The 20,878-nt window shown below is 55.6% G+C and overlaps 2 protein-coding genes across 2 annotated transcripts; both read right to left on the bottom strand.

The window, feature by feature from the left end:
• Positions 1 to 1,112: 1,112 nt before the first annotated feature.
• On the bottom strand, positions 1,113 to 8,363 carry THAP3 (THAP domain containing 3; the record flags this gene model as incomplete). The annotated part of the gene is made up of 4 exons (XM_080692175.1): positions 1,113 to 1,370; positions 1,604 to 1,708; positions 5,273 to 5,465; positions 8,290 to 8,363. The coding sequence occupies 4 exons, from the start codon at positions 8,361 to 8,363 to the stop codon at positions 1,113 to 1,115; spliced, it is 630 nt and encodes a 209-aa protein (XP_080548301.1).
• Positions 8,364 to 11,854: 3,491 nt separating this feature from the next.
• Positions 11,855 to 20,633, bottom strand: PHF13 (PHD finger protein 13; the record flags this gene model as incomplete). Its single annotated transcript, XM_080692173.1, has 4 exons — positions 11,855 to 12,081; positions 12,457 to 12,991; positions 18,936 to 19,037; positions 20,595 to 20,633. The coding sequence occupies 4 exons, from the start codon at positions 20,631 to 20,633 to the stop codon at positions 11,855 to 11,857; spliced, it is 903 nt and encodes a 300-aa protein (XP_080548299.1).
• Positions 20,634 to 20,878: the final 245 nt, after the last annotated feature.

Below are 20,878 nucleotides of genomic sequence, written 5' to 3'. Positions count from 1 at the left end.
TAAAATAGGTCTGGGCGCATAGCCCGGAGGTAGAAGGGTTCCATCCCCAGTACCACAGGGAAAAAAAAAAAAAGGCCTCACCTTGAGCCAGATGTGGTGGCGCACATTTGTAACACCAGCATTTGGGAGGCTGAGACAGGAGGAACACAGATTCCTGGCCAGCCTCAGCTACTTAATGAGGCCTTTGGTGATTTAATGAGACCCTGCTTGGAAGTAAAGAATAAAAAATAGGGCTGGGGATGTAGCTTGGAGGTAGAATTCCCCTAGGCTCAATCCCCAGCACCTCCTCAAAAAAACAAAAACGTAGTCACAGCCAGGTGTGGTGGCACACACCCTTAATCCCTTAATCCCAATACTTGGGAAGAGAGGAGGGTCACGGGGTCAAGGCCAGCCTCAGCAACTTGGAGCCTATTTCTCTTTTTTTTTGGTGGTACTGGGGTTCCGGGAAGCCCTTCTACCTCCGCTCTACACTCCCAGACCTATTTTATACTTTATTTGGAAACAGGGTCTCTTAAGCCAGCAAGGCTGGCTCCGTGTGCCACCACGCCCGGCCTAGAACCTATTTCAAAATAAATAAAATAGTGCTGGGAGTATAGCTCAGGTAGGACCCCCAGGTTCATTCCCTAGTACCACACACAAAAAGGCAGGCATGCCCTGCCTGTTGTTTAACAAAAAACAGGAAGTTGGTTTTCAGTGGGGAAACGGCAGAAGAACTAAAGGAGAAACCCCTGCGGTGTGGACAGACACTTTATTCTGGTGCTCACCGGAGCCAGGCCAGGAGAGGGGCCAGATACCAGCCTCCCACTGACCGCTGGAGCCACTAGCCCTCGGAGGCGCCCTCGCCCCTCTGTGTAGGGCTAGGGCCACAGGCTACACGGGTCTTGAAGGAGCGCCCTGGGGTGGCGCGCTCTCTCCCTGGGGGCCATCCTTGACATGGCCAGACCTCCAGTGCAGTCCGGGCGCGGGCGCTGTGAGGATGGCCCGGGCCTCGGCCTGTGATGTGCAGCAGCATACGGGTCCCCGACTGACGCGGCCGGAGTGGTCTCATCCTCCTGTGGGTCTCGACACCGCACAGGCTGGGCGCTCGCCTGCCCTGGGCGCTGCCGCCTGGCTCAGCTCCGCTGCGGGGGTCGCGGCCGGGCGCGGGGTCTCCGCCGGCCCGCTCTGAGGCGGCTGGCCAGCCTCTGCAGCACCAGCCGCTGCGCTCTCAGGCGCCTCCGCAACTTCTCGTTCTCCTTCAGAGTGAGGAAGAGCTTCTTCTTCAGGGTGTCTAAGTCCAAAAGGGCGTAGCTGTGGTCAGATGTCTGTGTGAGCAGGGGCCGTCTCAGCCCTGCGGGGCCCTCCGTGGCTTCCAGCCGCTGTGCCAAGACCTGAGGACAGAGTGAGCCAAGGGCCTGGAGAGCATCTGCCACGAGCGGCCAGCGGCCCAGGCGCCCGGCCCGGCTGGCTCTCTTGGGAAGCTCAGAAACCAAGGCCGCTGAGCCTGCTCCTCACATGCTCCTCTGGGCGGGTTCTCGGGGCACCGGGCCTCTGCAGGATGTGTAGGGAGATCGTCATGCCACGACCACGCTCACGCTGCCCTTGCTGGGAGCCGAGCTCTTACCTGCTTCGCGGGGCCCTCGGCCTTTGGGGGCCGCTGAAGCTCCTCCAGGGCAGCGTCCATGTTCTGCCCCGGGCTGTCCTCCCGGGACCCCGCCTCGGGGTGGACCTGGGAACAGCAAGCGGGGGTCAGGCTGGCGGACACCGGATCCCACAGCTGCCGTTGTCTGTCCCGGGGCAGCAAGGCCCGGGCAGCACATAAACAACCCGCCTCTTCCCACCACAAACCAGGACAGGAACTTAAGAAACAGACGCACCCGGCCACCCACTGACCTCTGAACAGGAAGGGAAGCCCGAGGTGCTCGAGAGGCTCTCTGTGCCTTCTCCAGGAATCCGGGCATCCCAAGCGAGCCAGCCAGGACCGGGACACAGCCTCGGCGCCTCGGCGGGCAGCCCACCGCGGCAGACTCACCTCTCTCGCAGTGTTGGCACCTCCTCTCTCCCTGGCCCGGTCCACGTGCTCCCTCACAGGCTGCAAGACAGACACAGCCGGTGTGGACAGGACACCAGGAGGGCCGCGTCCAGGCCCTCGGAGCCGGCGCTGGCCTTGGGCGCCACAGCCACACTGCCCGGCCCAGCTGCCCCTCGCTGCCCGCTAGTGCCCCCTCTTGTCTCCAAAGATGTCAAGCTTGAGGGCCCCAAACGGTCCGTACATGGCCAGGGACCCACTTCATACTCGTCCCCCGGGGGCCTGGCACCCGGCCTCAGTAACACGTGCCCAGCTCCAGACAAGGACATGGGGCCTGCAGTCCCGAATGCCCCGCAGCAGTGCCAGCTTCCTGCCACCCACCCAGCACAGGAGCTCTGAGGACCCTGAAGCAGACGTCCCCAGCCCCATCTGCCACATGGTGGTCTCTTACTCCAGGGACCAATATTGAACAGGACGTGACAAAACCACTCCACTCACACACACTGAGCCGCCCGTGGCCGCACCGGGCTCTCCTGCAAATGGAGAGGACAGCGCAGGGGACCCCAAATACGGGAGCGGGTGGTCCAGACACAAGAGCTGGGGGCGTAGGGAAGCCAGCAGGGTGCAAGAGATGGGGCGGGCAGTCGGAGGGAGCAGAGCGGACCTGAGTGGAGGCAGCAGGCATGCGGACATGGGGAGAGGTGGGGTGAAGGGCGGGCGGGTCCTGTCCCCTGTGACACACTGCCCGCTGTCCACCCTCACTCCCAGCTCCCTTTCCTCACCAAGAGAAACAAAACTAGCCAGGTGTCTACCCTCACTCTGCCTCCAACACACCCTGGGACGTGGCACGACAAATAATGTATTGAAATACAATATTTGTGTGTATGTGTGTGTGTGTGTGTGTGTGTGTGTGTGTGTGTGTGTGTGTGTTACTGGGATTGAATCCAGGAACATTCTATCTCCAAGCTACACCCCCAGTACTATTTCTTTTTTATTCTGAAACAGGGTCTCATTAGGTTTCTGAGAGCCTCACTAGGTTGCTAGCTATCTACAAACCTATGATCCTCCTGTCTCCGCCTCCCAAGTACTGGGGTTACAGGGGTGCCCCATCGTGGTCGGCTTTTAATATAGTCTTTATGGTTTCAGTGTCCAACTCCTGTGAGCGCTCTCCTGAGCAGGACCCCCACATCCCACCCCACTGGGGCACGCCCACCTCCATGTCTGTCTATACCCGAAGAAAAGCAGACTGGGGATCCTGGGGAGCCACAGGCACGAGGCAGCGAGCTCGCAGACTGCGCCACTGCCCCACACGCTGCACCGCCACCCGCTCAGGCCACCGCAGCTACCGTCAGTCCTGGACCCTGCAGTGTCCTCACGACCCTCTGCCCAAGCCATTCTCCACCTGTAGCCACGGGGAGCTCCCAAAGCCGCATCCCTCCAGAACCGTGCGGCCAAACCCTCACCCCAGTGTGATGTCTAGGAGTCATAAAGGGTAGAGCCATCAAGATGACATGTGTTATCCAGGCTAGTAATCCCGGTATTTGGGAGGCTGAGACAGGAGGATCATGGGTTCGCAGCCAGCCTCAGCTACTTAGTGAGGCCCTCCACAACTTAGTGAGACCTTGTTTCAAAATAAATAATAAGCTGGGCGTGGGGGCACATGCTTGTAATCCCAGCACTTGGGAGGCTGAGAAAGGAGGATCATGGTTCATGGACAGCCTCAGCTACTTAGTAAGGCCCTTTGCAACTCTGTGAGACCCTGTTTCAAAGTAAAGAATAAATAGGGCTGGGGGTGTAGCTCAGAGGTAGAATGCCCCTGGGTTCCATCCCCAGAACTACAACAACAACAACAACAAAACAAAATATAAAGGCATTAATACCTTTATAAGAAGAGAGAGGGGCCAAGCATTATGGCGCACGCTTATAATATAATCCCAGTACTTGGGAGGCTAAGATGGGAGAATCCGGGTTTGAGGACATTCTCAGCTACTGAGTGAGGCCTTCCACAACTTAGTTAGACCTTGTTTCAAAATACAGAATAAGCCGGGCGTGGTGGTACACGCTTGTAATCCCAGCATTCAGGAGGCTGAGACCGGAGGATCGCGGTTCGCAGACAGCCTCAGCTACTTAGTGAGGCCCTCTGCAACTCAGTGAGACCCTGTTTCAAAATAAAGAGTAAAAAACAGGGCAGGGGGTGTAGCTCGGAGGTTGAATGCCCCTGGGTTCCATCCCCAGACCTGCAATAAGTAAATAAATAAATAATAAATAAATAAATAAATAAAAACAAAATACAGACTAAAAACTGGGCTGGGGTATAGCTCGGAGGGTACAATGTCCCTGGGTTCAATCCCCAGCACCATAAAAAAAAAAAGAGACAACTTCTCCTCCTCTGCTGATGAGCAAGGGTACACTGGAAAGAGACAGCCATGCTGGCACCCTGGCCTCCAACTTGCAGCCTGTGATCCCAGGACTCGGGAGGCTGAGACAGGAGGATCGCAGTTCAAGGCTGCAGCAGCGTAGCCAGGCCGAAATGCAAAGGACCAAGCTCCGCACGCTTGCCCATCAGCACCAACAAAAGCGTCCTGGCATGGCTTTCTTTTCTTTCTTTTTTATTTTATTTGGGTACTAGGGATAGAAACCAGGTGCACTCTACCTCTGAGATGAACACTGTGCGTGTCTGTCTGTCTGTGTGTGTGGTACTAGGGATTGAACACTGGAGAATTCTACCTCTGAACCACACCCCTAGCCCTATTTATTTTTTGTTTTGAAACCAGGTCTCAGCAGAGCATGGCGGTGCTCACTTGTAATCCTAGTACTTGGGAGGCTGAGACAGGAGGATCGCAAGTTCAAGAACAGCCTCAACAACACAGCGAGACTCAGCAACCTAATGAGATTCTGTTTCAAACTAAAAAGTAATAAAATAGGGCTGGGGCTGTAGCTTAGAGGTAGAACTTCCCTAGGTCCAATCCCTAGTACCAAAAATAAATTTTAAAAAGGAAACAGGTCTCACTAGGTTACTGAGGCTGTCCTTGAACATGCGATCCTCCCGCCTCAGCCTCCCAAGCACTGGGATGACAGGCATCCGCCGCCACGCCTGGCAAGGCGCCGGCCTGCAGGGCCCAATGGGCTGTGGCCCCCGGAGGCCCGTCAGCGCCTCCCCACCGGGTTCCCGGCCTTTGCCTCCCTGCAAGCTGGCTCCACTGAGTGCAGGGTAAGCAGCAAGCCACAGCGGGTCTGAGCGGCCCGGGGCGCCTGCGTCCCTACCTGTGCGGGGTCCTGAAAGGCGAACACGGTGGGCACCGCATTGTGCTTCAGGTTCTTGCGGTTGCCAAAGGCACTGAAGCACTCGGGTCTGAAGTGCTCGGAGCAGATGACGGTGTGCTGCTTGGGCTGGAAGTTGGCGCGGCCGATGTTCAGCACCCATTCCTTCAGCAGCTCCGGGCGGCTGAACGGGAACCTGAGGCCCAGACAGAGATGGAGCAGGGCCCGGTTTGATGGAAGTGGCACAGCACCGCGGCAAACTCAAGGGACAGCTTTCTACATGCACCAAGCTAGCTTTGTAATAGTACATCTAACTTCTGGAGCCTTCTATCATGGATGTTAATGGAATCTCTGTCTGTCTGTCTGTCTGTCTGTCTGTCTGTTTGCTATACTGGGGATGAAACCCAGGGCCATTCTACTTCCAAGCTTCACCCCCAGCCCTATTTTTTATTCTTTATTTTGAAACAGGGTCTCGCTGAGTTGCAAAGGGCCTCACTAGGTAGCTGAGGCTGGCCTTGAACCGCGATCCTTCTGTCTCAGCCTCCCGAATGCTGGGATTACAAGTGTGGGCCACCACGCCTGGCTGGCTTTTTTTTTTTTTTTTTTTTTTTGAGAGGTATAAAGAATTCAACCCAGGGGAATCTATCTCTGAGCTATACCCCAGCCCTTTCAATTTTTTTATTTTGAAACTGGGTCTCACCAAGTTGCTGAGCCGAAGCTGTCCTGGAACCTGCAATCCTCCTGTCTCAGCCTCCCAAGTAGTGGGATTACATGTGTGCACTACCACGCCATTTGATCTGGGTGTATTTTGGAAGCCAGGCAATAAAGGTTTCTGTGGACTGTGAAATAAACAGAGAAGGTAGGAGTTTCACATCTGAGATGCTGGAGGCTACAGAGGGCAGGACTGCTTGATCATAAATTCATTTTTGCCAGGCACAGTGACGCACGCTTGTAATCCCAAGCATTTGGGAGGCTGAGACAAGAGGATCACATATTCAAGGACAGCCTCAGTTACTTGGTGAGGCTCTTGGCAACTCAATGCGATCCTGTTTCAAAATAAAGAATAGAGCCCAGCATGGTGGTGCACCCTTGTAATCCCAGCATTTGGGAAGCTGAGACAGGAGGATCACATTTGGCGGACAGCCTCAGCTACTTAGTGAGACCCTGTTTCAAAATAAAGAATAAAAAAACAGGGCAGGGGGTGTAGCTCGGAGGTCGAATGCCCCTGGGTTCTATCCCCAGACCCGCAAAAAAAAAAAAGAAAGAAAGAAAGAAAGAAAGAAAGAAAGAAAGAAAGAAAGAAAAGAAAAGGGGCTGGGGATGTCACTCAGAGGTAGGATGCCCCTGGGTCCCATCCCCAGTACCACAAAAATAAAATAATAAAAATAGGTCTGGGAATATAGCTCGGAGGTACAATGCCCCTCGGTTCCATCCCTAGTACTACAAAACAAACAAACAGAAGTTCATTTCTTAGGTCAGATGCTAAATTCAAAGTCCCCTTTGGAGTGGCAGGTCGGGCAGGTGTTTCTGGAGCTGTCCCTACGCAGCCTCTAAGCTCAGGCGAGATGGGTCCTTGAGTCCGTGAGGGCGGTCAGCACCCAAGCACCCAGCATTGAGTGTTGGAGTAAGGAGGATGGCAAAACAGACTGAGAAGGAACACTGTCACAGAAGAGGAGGCAGAGGCACGTCGGCGTCCTCGGAGCCGCATGGGGAAAGCAACCCATTGTGTGGTGTGTGTGTGTGTGTGTGTGTGTGTGTGTGTGTGTGTGTGTGTGTGACGGTCTGGGTTGGAACATGTGATGGTGTGTGGGGACGGTCTGGGGCATTCGACCTCCAAGCTACACCCCCTGCCCTATTTTTTATTCTTTATTTTGAAACAGGGTCTCACTGAGTTGCAGAGGGCCTCACTAAGTAGCTGAGGCTGGCCATGAACCTGTGATCCTCCTGTCTCAGCCTCCCAAATGCTGGGATGACAAGTAGTTGTACCACCACACCTAACTAACCAATTGTCTTAACTGCTACAGAGATGTGGGGCATGGTGGCCCAGGCCTGTAACCCAGTACTTGGGAGACTGAGACAGAAGGATCATAGGTTCCAGGCCAGCCTCAGTAACTTAGTAACTTCCAGGCCCTTAGTAATTTAATGAGACCATGTTTCAAAATTTAAAAAAAAATAGGGCTGGGGTGGGAGGCTGAGACAGGAGGATCGCACAGGTTCGAAGCCAGCCTCAGCTACTTAGTGAGGCTCTCAGCAACTTAGTGGGACCGTTTCCAAATAAAATATAAAAAAAGGTCTGGGAGTATAGCCCGGAGTTAGAAAGCCTCTGGGTTCCACCCCCAGTACCACCAAAAATAAAAATAAAATAATGATGATGAAGAAGAAGAAGAAGAAGAGGAGGAGGAGGAGGAGGAAATAGGGCTGGGAGTGTAGCCCGAGTAGAATGCTCGTGGGTTCAATCCCCATTACCGCAAAAAAAAAAAAAAAAAAAAAGGAGAAGAAGAAGAAAAAGAAAATAAAGCCACTCAGATGCCTTCAATTACAGAACAGAGAAATTTTGGCAAATATATTCAATGGAATACTATCCTGCAATAAAAAATAAGGGTGGAAGCCAGGCATGGCGGCACCACTTGCAATACCGGTACTTGGGAGGATGAGACTGGAGGATCATAGATTCCAAGCCAGCCTCGGCAACTCAGCAGGACCCTGCTTCCAAATAAAAAATGGAACCAATAAAATAGTGCAGCCCGGAGGTAGAAGGTCCATGGTTCCATCTTCAGTACCACGAGAAGGAAGGAAGTGTGGGTGGGAGGAAGGCAGGCGGGCGGGCGGGCAGGCGGGCGGGCGGGCGGGCGGGCGCAGGTAGCAAGGGTGATGCTCAGAATTCGCGAGCCAAGGGCGAAGTCCATGCTGCGGTCCCATTTACAAACAGGCCCAGCGATCCCCGCGGGCCGGCGGCTCGGGCTGGGCTCGGCCCGGCCGCCCCGAGGCCGCGCTCCCGCCCGCCGCCCGCCCGCGCTCACCGGTGGAAGGTGAGCTGCTTCCTGCGGCTGCTGTAGCGGTTGCAGCACTGCCGGGCCGCGCACGACTTGGGCATCCCGGAGCCAGGCCCTCTGCCCCGCACAAAGATGGCGGCGCGGGGCCTGCGGCCGGGGGCGGGGCCTGCGGTCGGGGGCGGGGTCTGCGGCCGGGGGCGGGGCCGGGGCCGGTGGGCGGGGCCGGTGGGCGGGGTCGGGTTCTGCGCGGGGCGCGCTCTCCCGGGGCCCCAGACCCGCGACACCCGGGCGGCCTGAGGGCCCGGGGCGCCACGCCAGCCCAAGTGAGCCCAAGGCAGGCCGCACCCCGCGCCCGACCTCGGGCCAGCGCCAGCGCCATCCCTGTCCGCTGAAGGCCTCCCTGTCTTGGGCCAGCCCCCCGCAGCTCACACCACTGACAGCCTTGGAAGGCCCAAACCCAGTGGAGCCAGTGCTGTGAGTAGGCTTCGGGTGCTCTGAGGTCAGTGGAGGTGCCAGTGGCCACTGGCTGGTGGGATGGACAGGACAGGCATGGACAGGCTGCACATTGGGGGCCACCCGGGGTAGAGGCCTTGACAGCGAGCAGCCAAGGGAGGGGCCCAGCGAGGCTTGCGGAACCCGGGGGCTGCGCCTCTCCAGGCAGGTTAGCCTCACTGGCGTTAAGGTAAATCAGAAAAGCTCACTAGCAAAGACTGAAGACTGAGGCAGGACTGCAAGTTCAAGGTTGGTTGGGACAATTTATTGAAACCCTGTCTCAAAAGGCCTGGGGGAAGCTGGGCGTGGTGGCGCAGCTTGTAATCCCCGCGCTTGGGAGGCTGAGACAGGAGGATCGCACGGGTTCGAAGCCAGCCTCAGCTACTTAGTGAGACCCTGTTTCCAAGTAAAGTATAAAATGGGTCTGGGAGTATAGCCCGGAGGTAGAAAAGCCCCTGGGTTCTACCCCCAGCACCACCAAAAAAAAAACAAAAAAAAAGGACTGGGGGTATAGTTTACTGCTAGAACTCCTTGGGCTCAAGCCCCAATACCGCACACAGTGTATTCGGGTTTTGGTTTTATTTTTTGCGGTACTTGGGATGGAACCCAGAGGCATTCTACCTCCGAGCTACATCCCCAACCCTATTTTTTATTCTTTATTTTGAAACAGGGCCTCACTGAGTTGCAAAGGGCCTCACGAAGTAGCTGAGGCTGGCTGCGAACCGCGATCCTCCTGTCTCAGCCTCCCGAATGCTGGGAGTACAAGCATCGTCCCCACGCCTGGCAGAAACAAGTGTGTTAAGGGCTGTGGCATTTTTCTTCCTTCTGAACGCCAAGCCCAGCTTGAACCTATCTGACAGCCGTCATGTAGTCCTGGCACAGGGAAGAGACAGGGAGAAGGGTCACCACTGTCCTTGAGCACAGAACACACACACCTCAAGTTAGACCAGACCCTCAAAGTAGCAATATCTTTATTTACAAAATATACAGTTTCACAGAAACAGCTTGCTTTATACACATAAACTTTATAATTACACAGAACCATGTAAACGTGTTGGTGTTGTGTCTGGCCTGGCCAAAGCCCATGGGAGGGGCCCACTTTGGGGGTGATGGACTTGCCCTCCCCTCTGCTCATTAGCCACCAGCCAGGAGCCCCTAGACAGGTCATGCCCAATTTGCATAAAGAAGCTGCTGGCAGCTGCCCAGCTCACTCTACCCCAAAGCCAAGGTGTGTGAAGACTCCACACACCACGGGGTAGACCTGTTGAAAGAACAAAATCAAGGCAACAAACAGCTGGGTCTCAAATGCGCTCCAGAAGCACCAACCTCCCAGCACACAGAGTGAGCACCAGGGCGGGCAGCTCCACTCTAAAATCCCACGTACTCCTAAATGCACTTTTAAAATCTCGCCAAGTTTTTAAAAGTCTTAAGAAACACAGTTTGGAGCTTTGGTTCTTGTCATGGTGAAGACACTGGACAGGCATTGTCGCGGGGCAGATCTTTGGCAAACTCCTCCCCACCCTGTCCTGGATGCTGGCCCCAGGGACAAGGGGGCTTCTCACCAGCTCACTAATCCCTCTACAGCAGAATCTCCCCTTGGGATCTTCACGATAAACTGAGTTTCAGGAACTATTTCTACTTTCAGACTATAATATAAGCAACAGGGTTTTTAAAACTAAGACAGGTGACAAGTTGAATAATACTAGGACAAAGGGCTCAGATGAGCCGAATCCTGCTCAACCCCTTGGTGCTGCAGGGAGAGGAGAACGCACCTGGACAACCGCGGTCCCCACGTGACGGGGGAGAGACTCCCATAGGAGGACCGAGCCCCACCCTGCTGCAAACAATACACAAACAAATGACAAACTTGGCATCCTTCCCTTTTCATGCCTAAGAAGAAAAAATACTTCCAAAACATACCCATCCTTTACAAAACATTCCTAACAAATGCTTGAACTGCTGAAAAACAAGGTCAATTTCGGAGAAAGTTGACGCTCTCCGTGGCCCGAACCCCAGCGACACCAGGGTCTGGGGTGTACCTCCTGTGCAGTTTGGGGGGCCAGGAGCAAACTGCCTGGTTTCTCCAGATCCAACCTTCCTGGGGCTTCCACACCAGCCCAGGTCAGATGGAGGCGGCTGTGGACACCGTTCAGGAGTATAAACCTGAAGGCCAACGCGCCTGTACCACACACTGCCAGGAGGACTCGTCCTAACCTTGCCCTATGAGCTAGCAGGCCAGCCTGTGCCAAGGACGCACTGACAGTCGCCCACAGGAGACGCCCTCCGGATTCTGCTTCACCCCTTTACTTAAGGGAACACTGCACGTGTTCCAAGACTGCCTAATCTTTAAGTTGCTACTGGAACGGATGAGGGGAAGAGATGAGTGTTAGAGCCTTAGGACCCCCAGGCTGGAAAACAGCTTGCCTGGGCCCGCTGGGACCTCGTACACCAACTGGAGAGAGGGCACCAAGCAAGAAGCCAGCCAATACTCTGGCTGTATCGTGCAAAGAGACATCGTGCAAGACAGGAAACTGAGTTATGAACATGGACCACCGCACCCCCAAACCCACTCTCCAGACAAGTGGCCACATTCGGTCCCTTTAACAACAGGAGAAACCAAGGAATCACCAGCTTGCGGCCACCGCAGGCCGCAAGGGGAGGCCGGGATGGCTACTGTACAGACACTGACGGTGGGAGACGGACACGCGGAAGGACACGCACACGCACACGCACGTCCGTCCCTGGCACGGTGGGGACAGGAGGAAGAGCTAGCACTTACTCCACACGGTGGGAATTTGTTAACAAGGACAGCAATAGTTCACAACCACCTCCACCCTCACTTCCAGCTGCACCAGGCCCGCTGTGCAGGGTCAGTCCACCCCACTGCAGAGAACATGGCTCTGGCAGCAGCTCTGGCCAACAAAGACTTTATTCGCTCACTGGCTATGTACAGTTTCTGCCGTGGACAGCCTGTCCTTCTTCTTAGGCACCTGAATGGCAGGATCTGCCCGCAGCAGCGCTGGGAGTTCTGTGCTCAACCGAGGGAGGGCAGAGAGCCCCCGCTCCGCTCCCTTGCCCGCAGTCTTCCTGCCAGCCGCGGTCAGTCCAGAAACAGCTTCCGGGAGCCCATGCGGGAACGGTTGGAACGGCGGATGTCAAACTTGGAGTCCCGGCACTTTTGGCAGACAAACACTTCAGGAACGTTGGACTTCCGGATTTTCGCACAGGACAGGTGAATCCAGGTGTGGCACTCGTTGCACTCTATCATGGGGCGGCCGGCAAACGGCTTCATGCAGAAGCAGGTGACGAGGTCCCAGGAATCATCATCTGCAAGGCGAGAGAGAAGTGAGGGGAGAGCACTCGAGCCCAACCCACAGGCAGCGCAGCGCAGCGCTCGCGAGCACCACTGAACCCCAGACCCAACCGCACACACGACTCACTTCTGCGTGACGCCCAAGCCTTCCTGACTGCTTAAGTGCAGAGACGTGAGGTGACAGGTATTACCCAGGAGCCCAGTCGTTTTACACGGAGACGTACGTAGAGCCTGGGCTGCCCACGAGGATCGACCCATGCCTAGCCTCTCCTACCTGCCTTCCTGAGGATGGCTCCACGGAAGGGCCCAGGCCCAATCCAGAGATGACTACGGAAGCACCCTCTTCTACCTGCCAGCCCACAGGCCCCGGAGCCTCCTGGAGAACTGACCTGAATCCACCATGATGTCCTCATCGTTGCCGGTGCTGTCCTCGTCTCGGAACACCACCTGCTTTCCCTGCCGGACAATAGTCCGTTTGCCTTCAGTTTTTATTTCCTTGACCTGATCAGGTGACACGGTAGCACAAGACCCGCTGGAAGGAGTGTCAGAGTCCCAGCCAGAGCAGGGGTCGCCGGGGGCCTGGGGGCTATCCTGCAGCGTGGGGCTCGTGGGGGTCTCCACGTATGCATCTGCGGCCTCCAGCTTCAGCAGCGCCCCCCGGTACCCCTCCTTCACAGGCACCTCACTGTCCCTCCGCTTCCTCTTCTTCTTCTTCTTCAGCTTGTCTGTTTTCTTTCTGTCCAGCAGGAAGTTACTGGGCTTGGCCCGCTGCAAGAGGGTCGGCTGCAGGTGGCTGAAACAGCGGTCAGACACTGGCAAGGGCACCGAGGACGTGATGTCGGAGAAGCCCGCATCCCAGCTGTCGCTGTCAACCGTGCCCGCAGTGCTGTTGGCGGGGCTGGGGCTGCTCCTCAGAGGAAGCTCCTGAAAGAGGCGAAGGGGCAGGTTCCGGTCACTCCGCGTCCCCAGTAAGGAGAGCCGGCCCCCAGTAGCGCACTGGCGGCCCATCCCACCCAGTTGGGCCTCCTGCAATACACCGCCCGAGCTGAGCAGAAACACAGGCGGGTGAGCATCCTTAGTACTCCAATAGCACATCGCCTTCCCACGCCGACCCTCCGCCCCTGCCCAGAGCCAGGATGGGGGCTGATGCTCAAAACCAGGGAAGGGCTGGTAGGCTCAGTGGGATAACACCTGCCTAGCATTCTGGAGGCCCTGGGTTCCACGGTACCAACACAGGCAGGCAGGCAGGCAGGCAGGCACACGTGTACACACACATACACAGGAAAGGACTGCTACAGGTACCCTATATCTTTTTTTTTTTTTTTTTTTTTTTTTTTGCGGGTCTGGGGATGGAACCCAGAGGCATTTGACCTCCGAGCTACACCCCCTGCCCAATTTTTTATTCTTTATTTTGAAACAAGGTCTCACTAAGTTGCAGAGGGCCTCACTAAGTAGCTGAGGCTGTCCGTGAACTGCGATCCTCCTGTCTCAGCCTCCCGAATGCTGGGATTGCAGGCGTGCGCCACCACGCCCGGCCCTATCATATCTTTTGTGCTAACTGTAACACCTCTCCTTCTGTTTGTCCTTCCAAGAAAAAAAAATTTTTTTCTTTTGCAGTAATGGGGGTGGAACCTAAGGACATTCTACCTCCAAGCTACACCCCAACCCTATTTTTTATTCTTAATTTCAAAATAGTTTTTCCTTTTTTTTTGGTGGTATTGGGGTTCCTGGGAACCCTTTGACCTCCGTGCTACACTCCCAGACCTATTTTTATACTTCTTTATTTTGGAAACAGGGTCTCTTAAGCCAGAGAGGCTGGCTTTGAACCTGCGTGATCCTCCTGTCTCTGCCTCCCAAGCGCAGGGATTACAAGCATGCGCCACCACGCCCAGCCTTCAAAATAGGTTTTAACTGAATTGCAAAGGGCCTCACTAAATAGCTAAAGCTGTGGGCAAAACATAACCCTTCTGTCTCAGCCTCCCAAATGCTGTTATTTTTACTTTAAACAGGGTCTAGCTGGGCGTGGTGGCACATGCTTGTAATCCCAGCACTTGGGAGGCTGAGATGAGAAGATGGCAATTCGGGGACAGCCTCAGCTACTTAGGCCCTTTGCAACGCAATGAGACCCTGTTTCAAAATAAATGAAAAATAGGGCTGGGGTGTAGCTAAGAGGTAGAATGCCCGTGGGTTCCATCCCCAGTACCACAAAAAATAAATAACTTTATTTTTTTCACAGTCAGCCTCAGCTACTTAGTGAGGCTCGATGCAACTCAGTGAGACTCTATTTAATAAAGAATAAAGAATAAATAAGCGGGGCGTGGTGATGCATGCTTGTAATCCCAGCATTCGGGATGCTGAGACCAAGGATCACGGTTTGTAGACAGCCTCAGCTACTTAGTGAGGCCCTCCGTAACTTAGTGAGACCCTGTTTCAAAAAATAAAGAATAAAAATAGGGCAGGGGCTGTAGCTTGGAGGTCAAATGCTCCTTGGTTCCATCCCCAGACCAAAAATAAATAAATAAATAAAGAATAAAGAATAGCCGGGCATGGTGGCGCAAGCATGTAATCCCAGAACTTGGGAGGCTGAGACAGGAGGATCACACAGGTTCAAAGCCAGCCTCGGCTACTTAATGAGACTCTGTTTCCAAATAAAGTATAAAATAAGTCTGGGTATATAGTCCAGATGTAGAAAAACCCCTGGGATCCACCCCAAGTATGAAAGAAAGAAAGAAAGAAAGAGCAGGCTGGGGTGAGCTCAGAGGTAGAATGCCCCTGGGTTCCATCCCCGCCCCCCAAAAAATAGGGGAGCCGGGCGTGGTGGCGCACTCTTGTAATCCCAGCACTTGGGAGGCAGAGGCAGGAGGATCACACAGGTTTAAAGCCAGCCTCAGCTACTTAGTGAGGTTCTCAGCAACTTAGAGAGACCCTGTTTCCAAATAAAATATAAAATACATCTGGGGGTACAGCCCGGAGCTAGAAAGCCCCTGGGCTCCACCCCAGTACCACACACACATCATCACCATTATCATCCAGGGCCTTCTTTTTCAATACTAGGGATGGAGCCCAGGGGCATTGCACCTCCAAGCTACAATCCCAGCCTTATTTTTTATTCTTTATTTTTAAAACAGGGTCTCACTGAGTTAGGAAGTGCCTCGCCAAGTAGCTGAGGCTATCCCCGAACCTCACTCCTCCAGTCTCCGCCTCCCAAATGCTGAAATTACAAGCGTGCACCACCACACCTGGCCCAAACCCAGGAGCTTTCTACCTCTGAACCACACTTGCAGCCCTGTTTTATCATTTATTTTGAAACAGGGTTTCACTAAGTTGCTGAGGACCTCATGCTAAGTCCGGGCTGGAACCTGCGATCCTCCACATCTTAGTTCCCCAAGTAGGATTACAGGTGTGTGTTCCACGCCTGGCTAGAAACGCCGCCCCCCCCCTTGTTTTGTAGTACTAGGGACTGAACCTAGAGGCCTTCAACCTTCAAGCTACACCCCCAGCCTGATTTTATTTCAAAACAGTGTCTTGCTAGGTTAATTAGTCTCACTACTTACTGAGGCCTACAATTCACCTGTCTCAGCCTCCCAAGTACTGGGATTACAATCTATTTTTTTTTTTTGAGTGTCTGGGAATAGAACCCAGGGACATTTGACCTCCGAGCTACCCCCCTGCTCTATTTTTTATTCTTATTTTGAAACAGGGTCTCACTAAGTTGCAGAGGGCCTCACTAAGTAGCTGAGGCTGTCTATGAACTGCAATCTCAGCCTCCTGAACACGGATTACAAGCGTGCCTGCCATGCCCGGCTTTCAATCCTCTTTTTGAAACGGTCTCACTAAATTGCTGAAGCTGGCCTTGAACCTGCCATTCTCACCTCATCCTCCAAAGTACTGGGATTATAGATGTGCTCCACCACACTCCGGCTTTAACTTGTGTATTTCTTTTTTTGTGGTACTGGTGATGGAACCCAGGGGCTTTTCTACCTCCAGGCTACACTCCTACACTCTCAGACCTATTTTCTTTTCTTTTCTTTTCTTTTTTTTTTTTTTTTTTGTGTGTGTGGTACTGGGGGTGGAACCCAGAGACTTTCTACCTCCGGACTGTACTCCCAGACCTTTTTTATATTTTATTTGGAAATAGGGTCTCACTAAGTTGCTGAGAGCCTCACTAAGTAGCTGAGGCTGGCTTCGAACCCATGCGATCCTCCTGTCTCAGCCTCCCGAGCGTGGGGATTACAAGCGTGCGCCACCACGCCCGGCCCTCAGACCTATTTTATACTTTATTTGGAAACAGGGTCTCACTAAGTTGCTGAGAGCCTCACAAGTAGCGGAGACTGGCTTCAAACCTGTGTGATCCCCATATCAGCCTCCCAAGCACTGGGATTACAAGAGTGCACCACAAGGACAGGCTTACTTTGATATTTTTTTTCTCTTTGGTGGTACTGGGGATGGAACCCAGGAGCCTTCTACCTCCAGGCTACACTCCCAGACCTCTTTTATATTTTATTTGGAAACAGAGTCTCTTAAGCCAGCTGAGGCTGGCATCAAGCCTGCACGATCCTCCCGTCTCAGCCTCCCAAGCGCAGGAATTGCAAGTGTGCGCCACCACGCCTGGCTTACTTTGATTTTCAGAGGGTCTAGCTAAGTTGCTGAAGCTGGCCTTGAACCTGTGATCTTCCTGTGTCAGCCTCCCAAGTACTGATATTCTAAGTGTATACCACCATGCCAAGAATGACTTTCAGAAAAGAAAAAAAAATCTCCTAAAGTATTGCAAAACCAAAGGAGGTCATTACTGCCCGCAGCAACGAGCTCGACTCTGGTTCTTCGGCTTGCTCCAGCACATTATCTTACAACAGTGGCAACACTGCATGGTCGGAAGCGCGCAGGAGCTGCCTGGACGGTCATGGACAGCACGAACCAATGCCACGCTCTGCCTCCTGAAACACTGGGTTCTTTCCTGGCAGTACTGGGGATGGAACCCAGAAACCAAGACATTCTATCTCTGAGCTACACTCCCAGTCCTATTCTTTATTTTGAAAAAGGGTCTCACTGGGTTGCAAAGGTCCTAAGTAGCTGAGGCTGTCTGCAAACCGCAATCCTCCCGGTCTCAGCCTCCCGAATGCTGGGATTACAAGTGTGCACCACCACGCCCAGCTGGGTTCTTTCCTTTGTAGCCTGGCACAGTACAAATAAGCCCTGAAGTTGGAGCCCCAAAGTAGCCCTGGCCGTAGTTCTGTCCTTTCCCCAGCATTTACGAAGATTTCAGACCCAAGTGCCTGAAGTGTTCACAGCAAGAGGCGACTGCCTGAGAGACCTGTGTGGACCCTGAGTTCCAGGGCAAGTGAGCCACCCCTCTCCCCTGGTATCCTCGTTTTTAAATCGGGGATAGAGCCAGGCGTAGTGGCTCACACCTATAATCAGTTTTTGAAAAGCTGAGACAGGAGGATTGCAGGTTCAAGGACAGCCTCAGCCATGTCGTGACCTGAGCAACCTAACATAACCCTATTTTTCTTTCTTTCTTTCTTTATGGCACCAAGGGTGGAACCCAGGGGCTTTTCTACCTCTGGGCCATACTCCCAGACCTATTTTAAACTTTATTTGGAAACAGGGTCTCACTAAGTTACTGAGAGCCTCACTCAGTAGCTGAGGCTGGCTTCGAAGCTGTGTGATCCTCCTGTCTCAGCCTCCCAAGCACTAGGATTTACAAGCCTGCGCCACCACGCCCAGCATTAACATAACCCTATTTCAAAACAAAAAGCAAGGGCTGGAGTATAGCTAGAAAGCAGAACATCCCTAGGTTCAATCCCTAATACCACACACACAAAGGTAGAAGTTGTGGGTAAATAGCGTCACCTATCTTATATCATTATATGGACCAAAAACAATGACTACAGCTAACACTAGGCACTGGCGTGTGTGTGTGTGTGTGTGTGTGCGCGCGCGCGCGCGCGCGTGTGTGCATGTGTGTGCGTGTGTGTGTGTGTGTGTCCGTCTAGTACAAGAGACTGAACCCAGGAGAATGCTAATTCTTAACTACACCTCCAGCCCTTTTGGGTTTTTTTAACTTTTTTATTTTGAAACAAGGTCTAGTTTGCCAAGGCTGCCATGAACCTGTGGTCTTCCCATCTCAGCCTCCCAAGAACTGTGATTACAGAAGTGGGCCGCCATGCCCAGCTGTACTGGCCATTCTGTGTGTGCGTGTGTGTGTGTGTGTGTGTGCGCGTGTGTGTGCGTGTGCGTGTGTGTGCGTGTGTGGACTGGGGATGGGACCCAGGGGCATTCTACCTCCAAGCTACACCCCCAGCCCTATTTTATTCTTTTTTTTTTTTGAAACAAGATGTCACTGAGTTGCTGAGGCTGTCTGTGAACTGCGATCCTCCTGTCTCAGCCTCCCAAGTACTGGATTACAAGTGTGTGCCACTGCGCCCAGCTTGCATTAGCCATTCTTAAGAGAAAGCAAGAACCAGGTATGATGGCAAACACTTGGAATCCCAGTAGCTGGGAAGCTGAAACATAACTGCAGATTTGAGGACAGCCTCAGCAATTTAGTGAGACTCTCAGATAACTAACATGACCCTGTTTCAAAATAAAATAGGGTTAGGCTACCACACACACACACACAAAAAAACAGATATGGAACACATTATTTGCAAGTAAGTTTTGAAAGTTATTCCAGTCATTTGTGGACAAGCCTGTACTTTCTGTCAGGGATTTAGGAACCGCTTCCCTGGCTGAGACAAGCTCTCAGGGCGCAGTCTGCTGCCAGACCACTCACTGCCTGAGGCCATAACTAACATGCCCTTGCAGATCTTCCCCAGGCACTGGGGTCTGACTGTCCAGCCAAGGCAGTCCCAGGAAGGACGGAAGTTACCTCCTTGGGATATGGGATGTAGCCAGCATAAGCCAAGACGAAGGTGCAGAACTTGTTGAAGTCTTCCACGGTCCTGCGCCTCTTGTAGCTGGGGGAGTACTCCTGTTAGGATAGAAGAGAGTGCCTATGAAGGGGAGGCCTCGAGCTAGGAGAAATAAGCAGCAAGCTGAGCGATTATTGCCAGCCACTCAAAGCACACTGCTGGACTCACACTACCCAGGAACAAGATCAAGGTACGTTCAGGTCAAGGAATAACAAGGTCTTCAAAAGGTTCAAAGAGGAGTTAAGATTTTGTGCCAAGAACACTGGGAAACTGGCTGGGAGATAAGGCTTGTGCAGAGCCTAACTCTGTGCTTGTGGCATTTTCCGACTTTATCTATTGGTCCCTGCATGCCTATCGGAAGGAAGCCCTACATCTTTACTACAGATTTTCCATTTTATAACACCGGTTATAACTGTAATCACAGCATTTTAAGTGATTCCAAAAGTCAACACTCCCCTGCTTTTCAGGCCTGACCCCTACTTGGGTGGAGCTGGAGAGGACCCAGTGTCTGCGACCGGGAGCCTCCCTGCTCCTCTGAGTGCGCAAAGGCTCTTCAGAACCGACCAGGAATGACCCCTCCAACCCCGCCCGCTTGACGGCACAGGATGAGCGCCGGGGGTCCTGGGAGGGGATCCCGGCCCCGGGGACGAGCGGCCGCGGCCGCGGGAAGGGATTTTCTCCCGAGGAGGAGCGGCAGGGGAGGTGCCTCGGCGCTGCTCCTTCACCCGCATTCACCGCGGCTCCCACTCCTCCCCCCCGGCCGCCCATCCTCCCCTCCCGGGTCCGCGGGTCCGCCGAGGGGGGGGGCCGGGCGCGGGGGGGGGGCGGGCGCCCGGGGGGGGGGGGGACGTGCGGCCTGCACGTTTCCTCCGCAAAGCTGCACTTTGCGAGCCGCCCCCCCCCCCGGCCCGGGCGGCCCCCCCGCGGCGCTCCCGGAGGACTGGGCCGCCGCCCGCCGACCCGCGAGGCCGCGGCGCCGCCTCCAACTCGGGAGAACTTTACTTCGCGGGGGCCGCGCACAAGTGGTCAAGGCCGGAGCGGGCGGGGCGCCCCCGGAGCAGACGGCGCGGCCCCGCCGCCCCCGCCGCCCCCGCCGCCGGAAGGTGCGGGGCCCAGCGCGGAGGGCCGCCCCGCCCCCACCGCCCGCGGACCCGCACCCCGGGGGGAGGGGCGGCCGGGCCCAGCAGCGAGGCCGATCCCCGGAAGGAGGGGCGGGCGGGGCCGGGCGGGCTGCCGGGGACCCCGAGCCCCGCGGCGGCCGGCGGAGGGGCGGGGGCCGGCGGCGGCGCGGGAGCCGGGGGCGGGGCGGCGCGGGAGCGGGGGGGGCGGCGCGGGGCCGGTCGGAGGGGCCCGCGCCCGCCGGGAGGGGGCGGGGAGGCGGCGGCGCGGGGGCCGGGGGCGGCGGCGGGGGGCGCGGCGGGTCCCGGGGCCCAGCGGGCGCCTCGGGCTCGGGTGGGCGCGGCGCCCGGGAAGGGGCGCGGGAGGTCGGCGGCGTCCGGGACGGGGCCGCCCGGGGCCGGGGCCGGGGCCGGGGGCGGCGAGGGCGGCCCCCCGGGGCCGGGTTCCCGGGCAGGGCCGGGCGGGAGGCCGGGGCGCCGGGCGCAGCCCGCACTCACCTCCGGGTGGAAGGTGGCGGCGCAGGAGTCGGAGTCCATGTTCCGGGCGGGGGGCGGCGGCGGCCCGGAGGCCGCTCGCGGCGGGGGTCCGGCGGCCGCGCTGGACGGGGGCGGCCCGGGAGGGGCGGCCGGGCTGGGGCTCCGGGGTCTCGGCGTGTCGCGCCCCGGCGGGGCGCCCCGGCCCGGCGGCTCCACAGCCGAGGCGAGCGGCGGCCGGGCCCGCGGCGGCGGCGGCGGGAGCGGGGGCGCTCGGGGGGCGGCGGCGGCGGCGGCGGCGAGCGGGA

The sequence above is a fragment of the Muscardinus avellanarius genome (assembly GCF_963383645.1).
Source record: "Muscardinus avellanarius genome assembly, chromosome: 3".
Classification (NCBI taxonomy): Eukaryota; Metazoa; Chordata; class Mammalia; order Rodentia; family Gliridae; genus Muscardinus; species Muscardinus avellanarius.
This window is presented reverse-complemented; position numbering and strand designations above follow the sequence as displayed.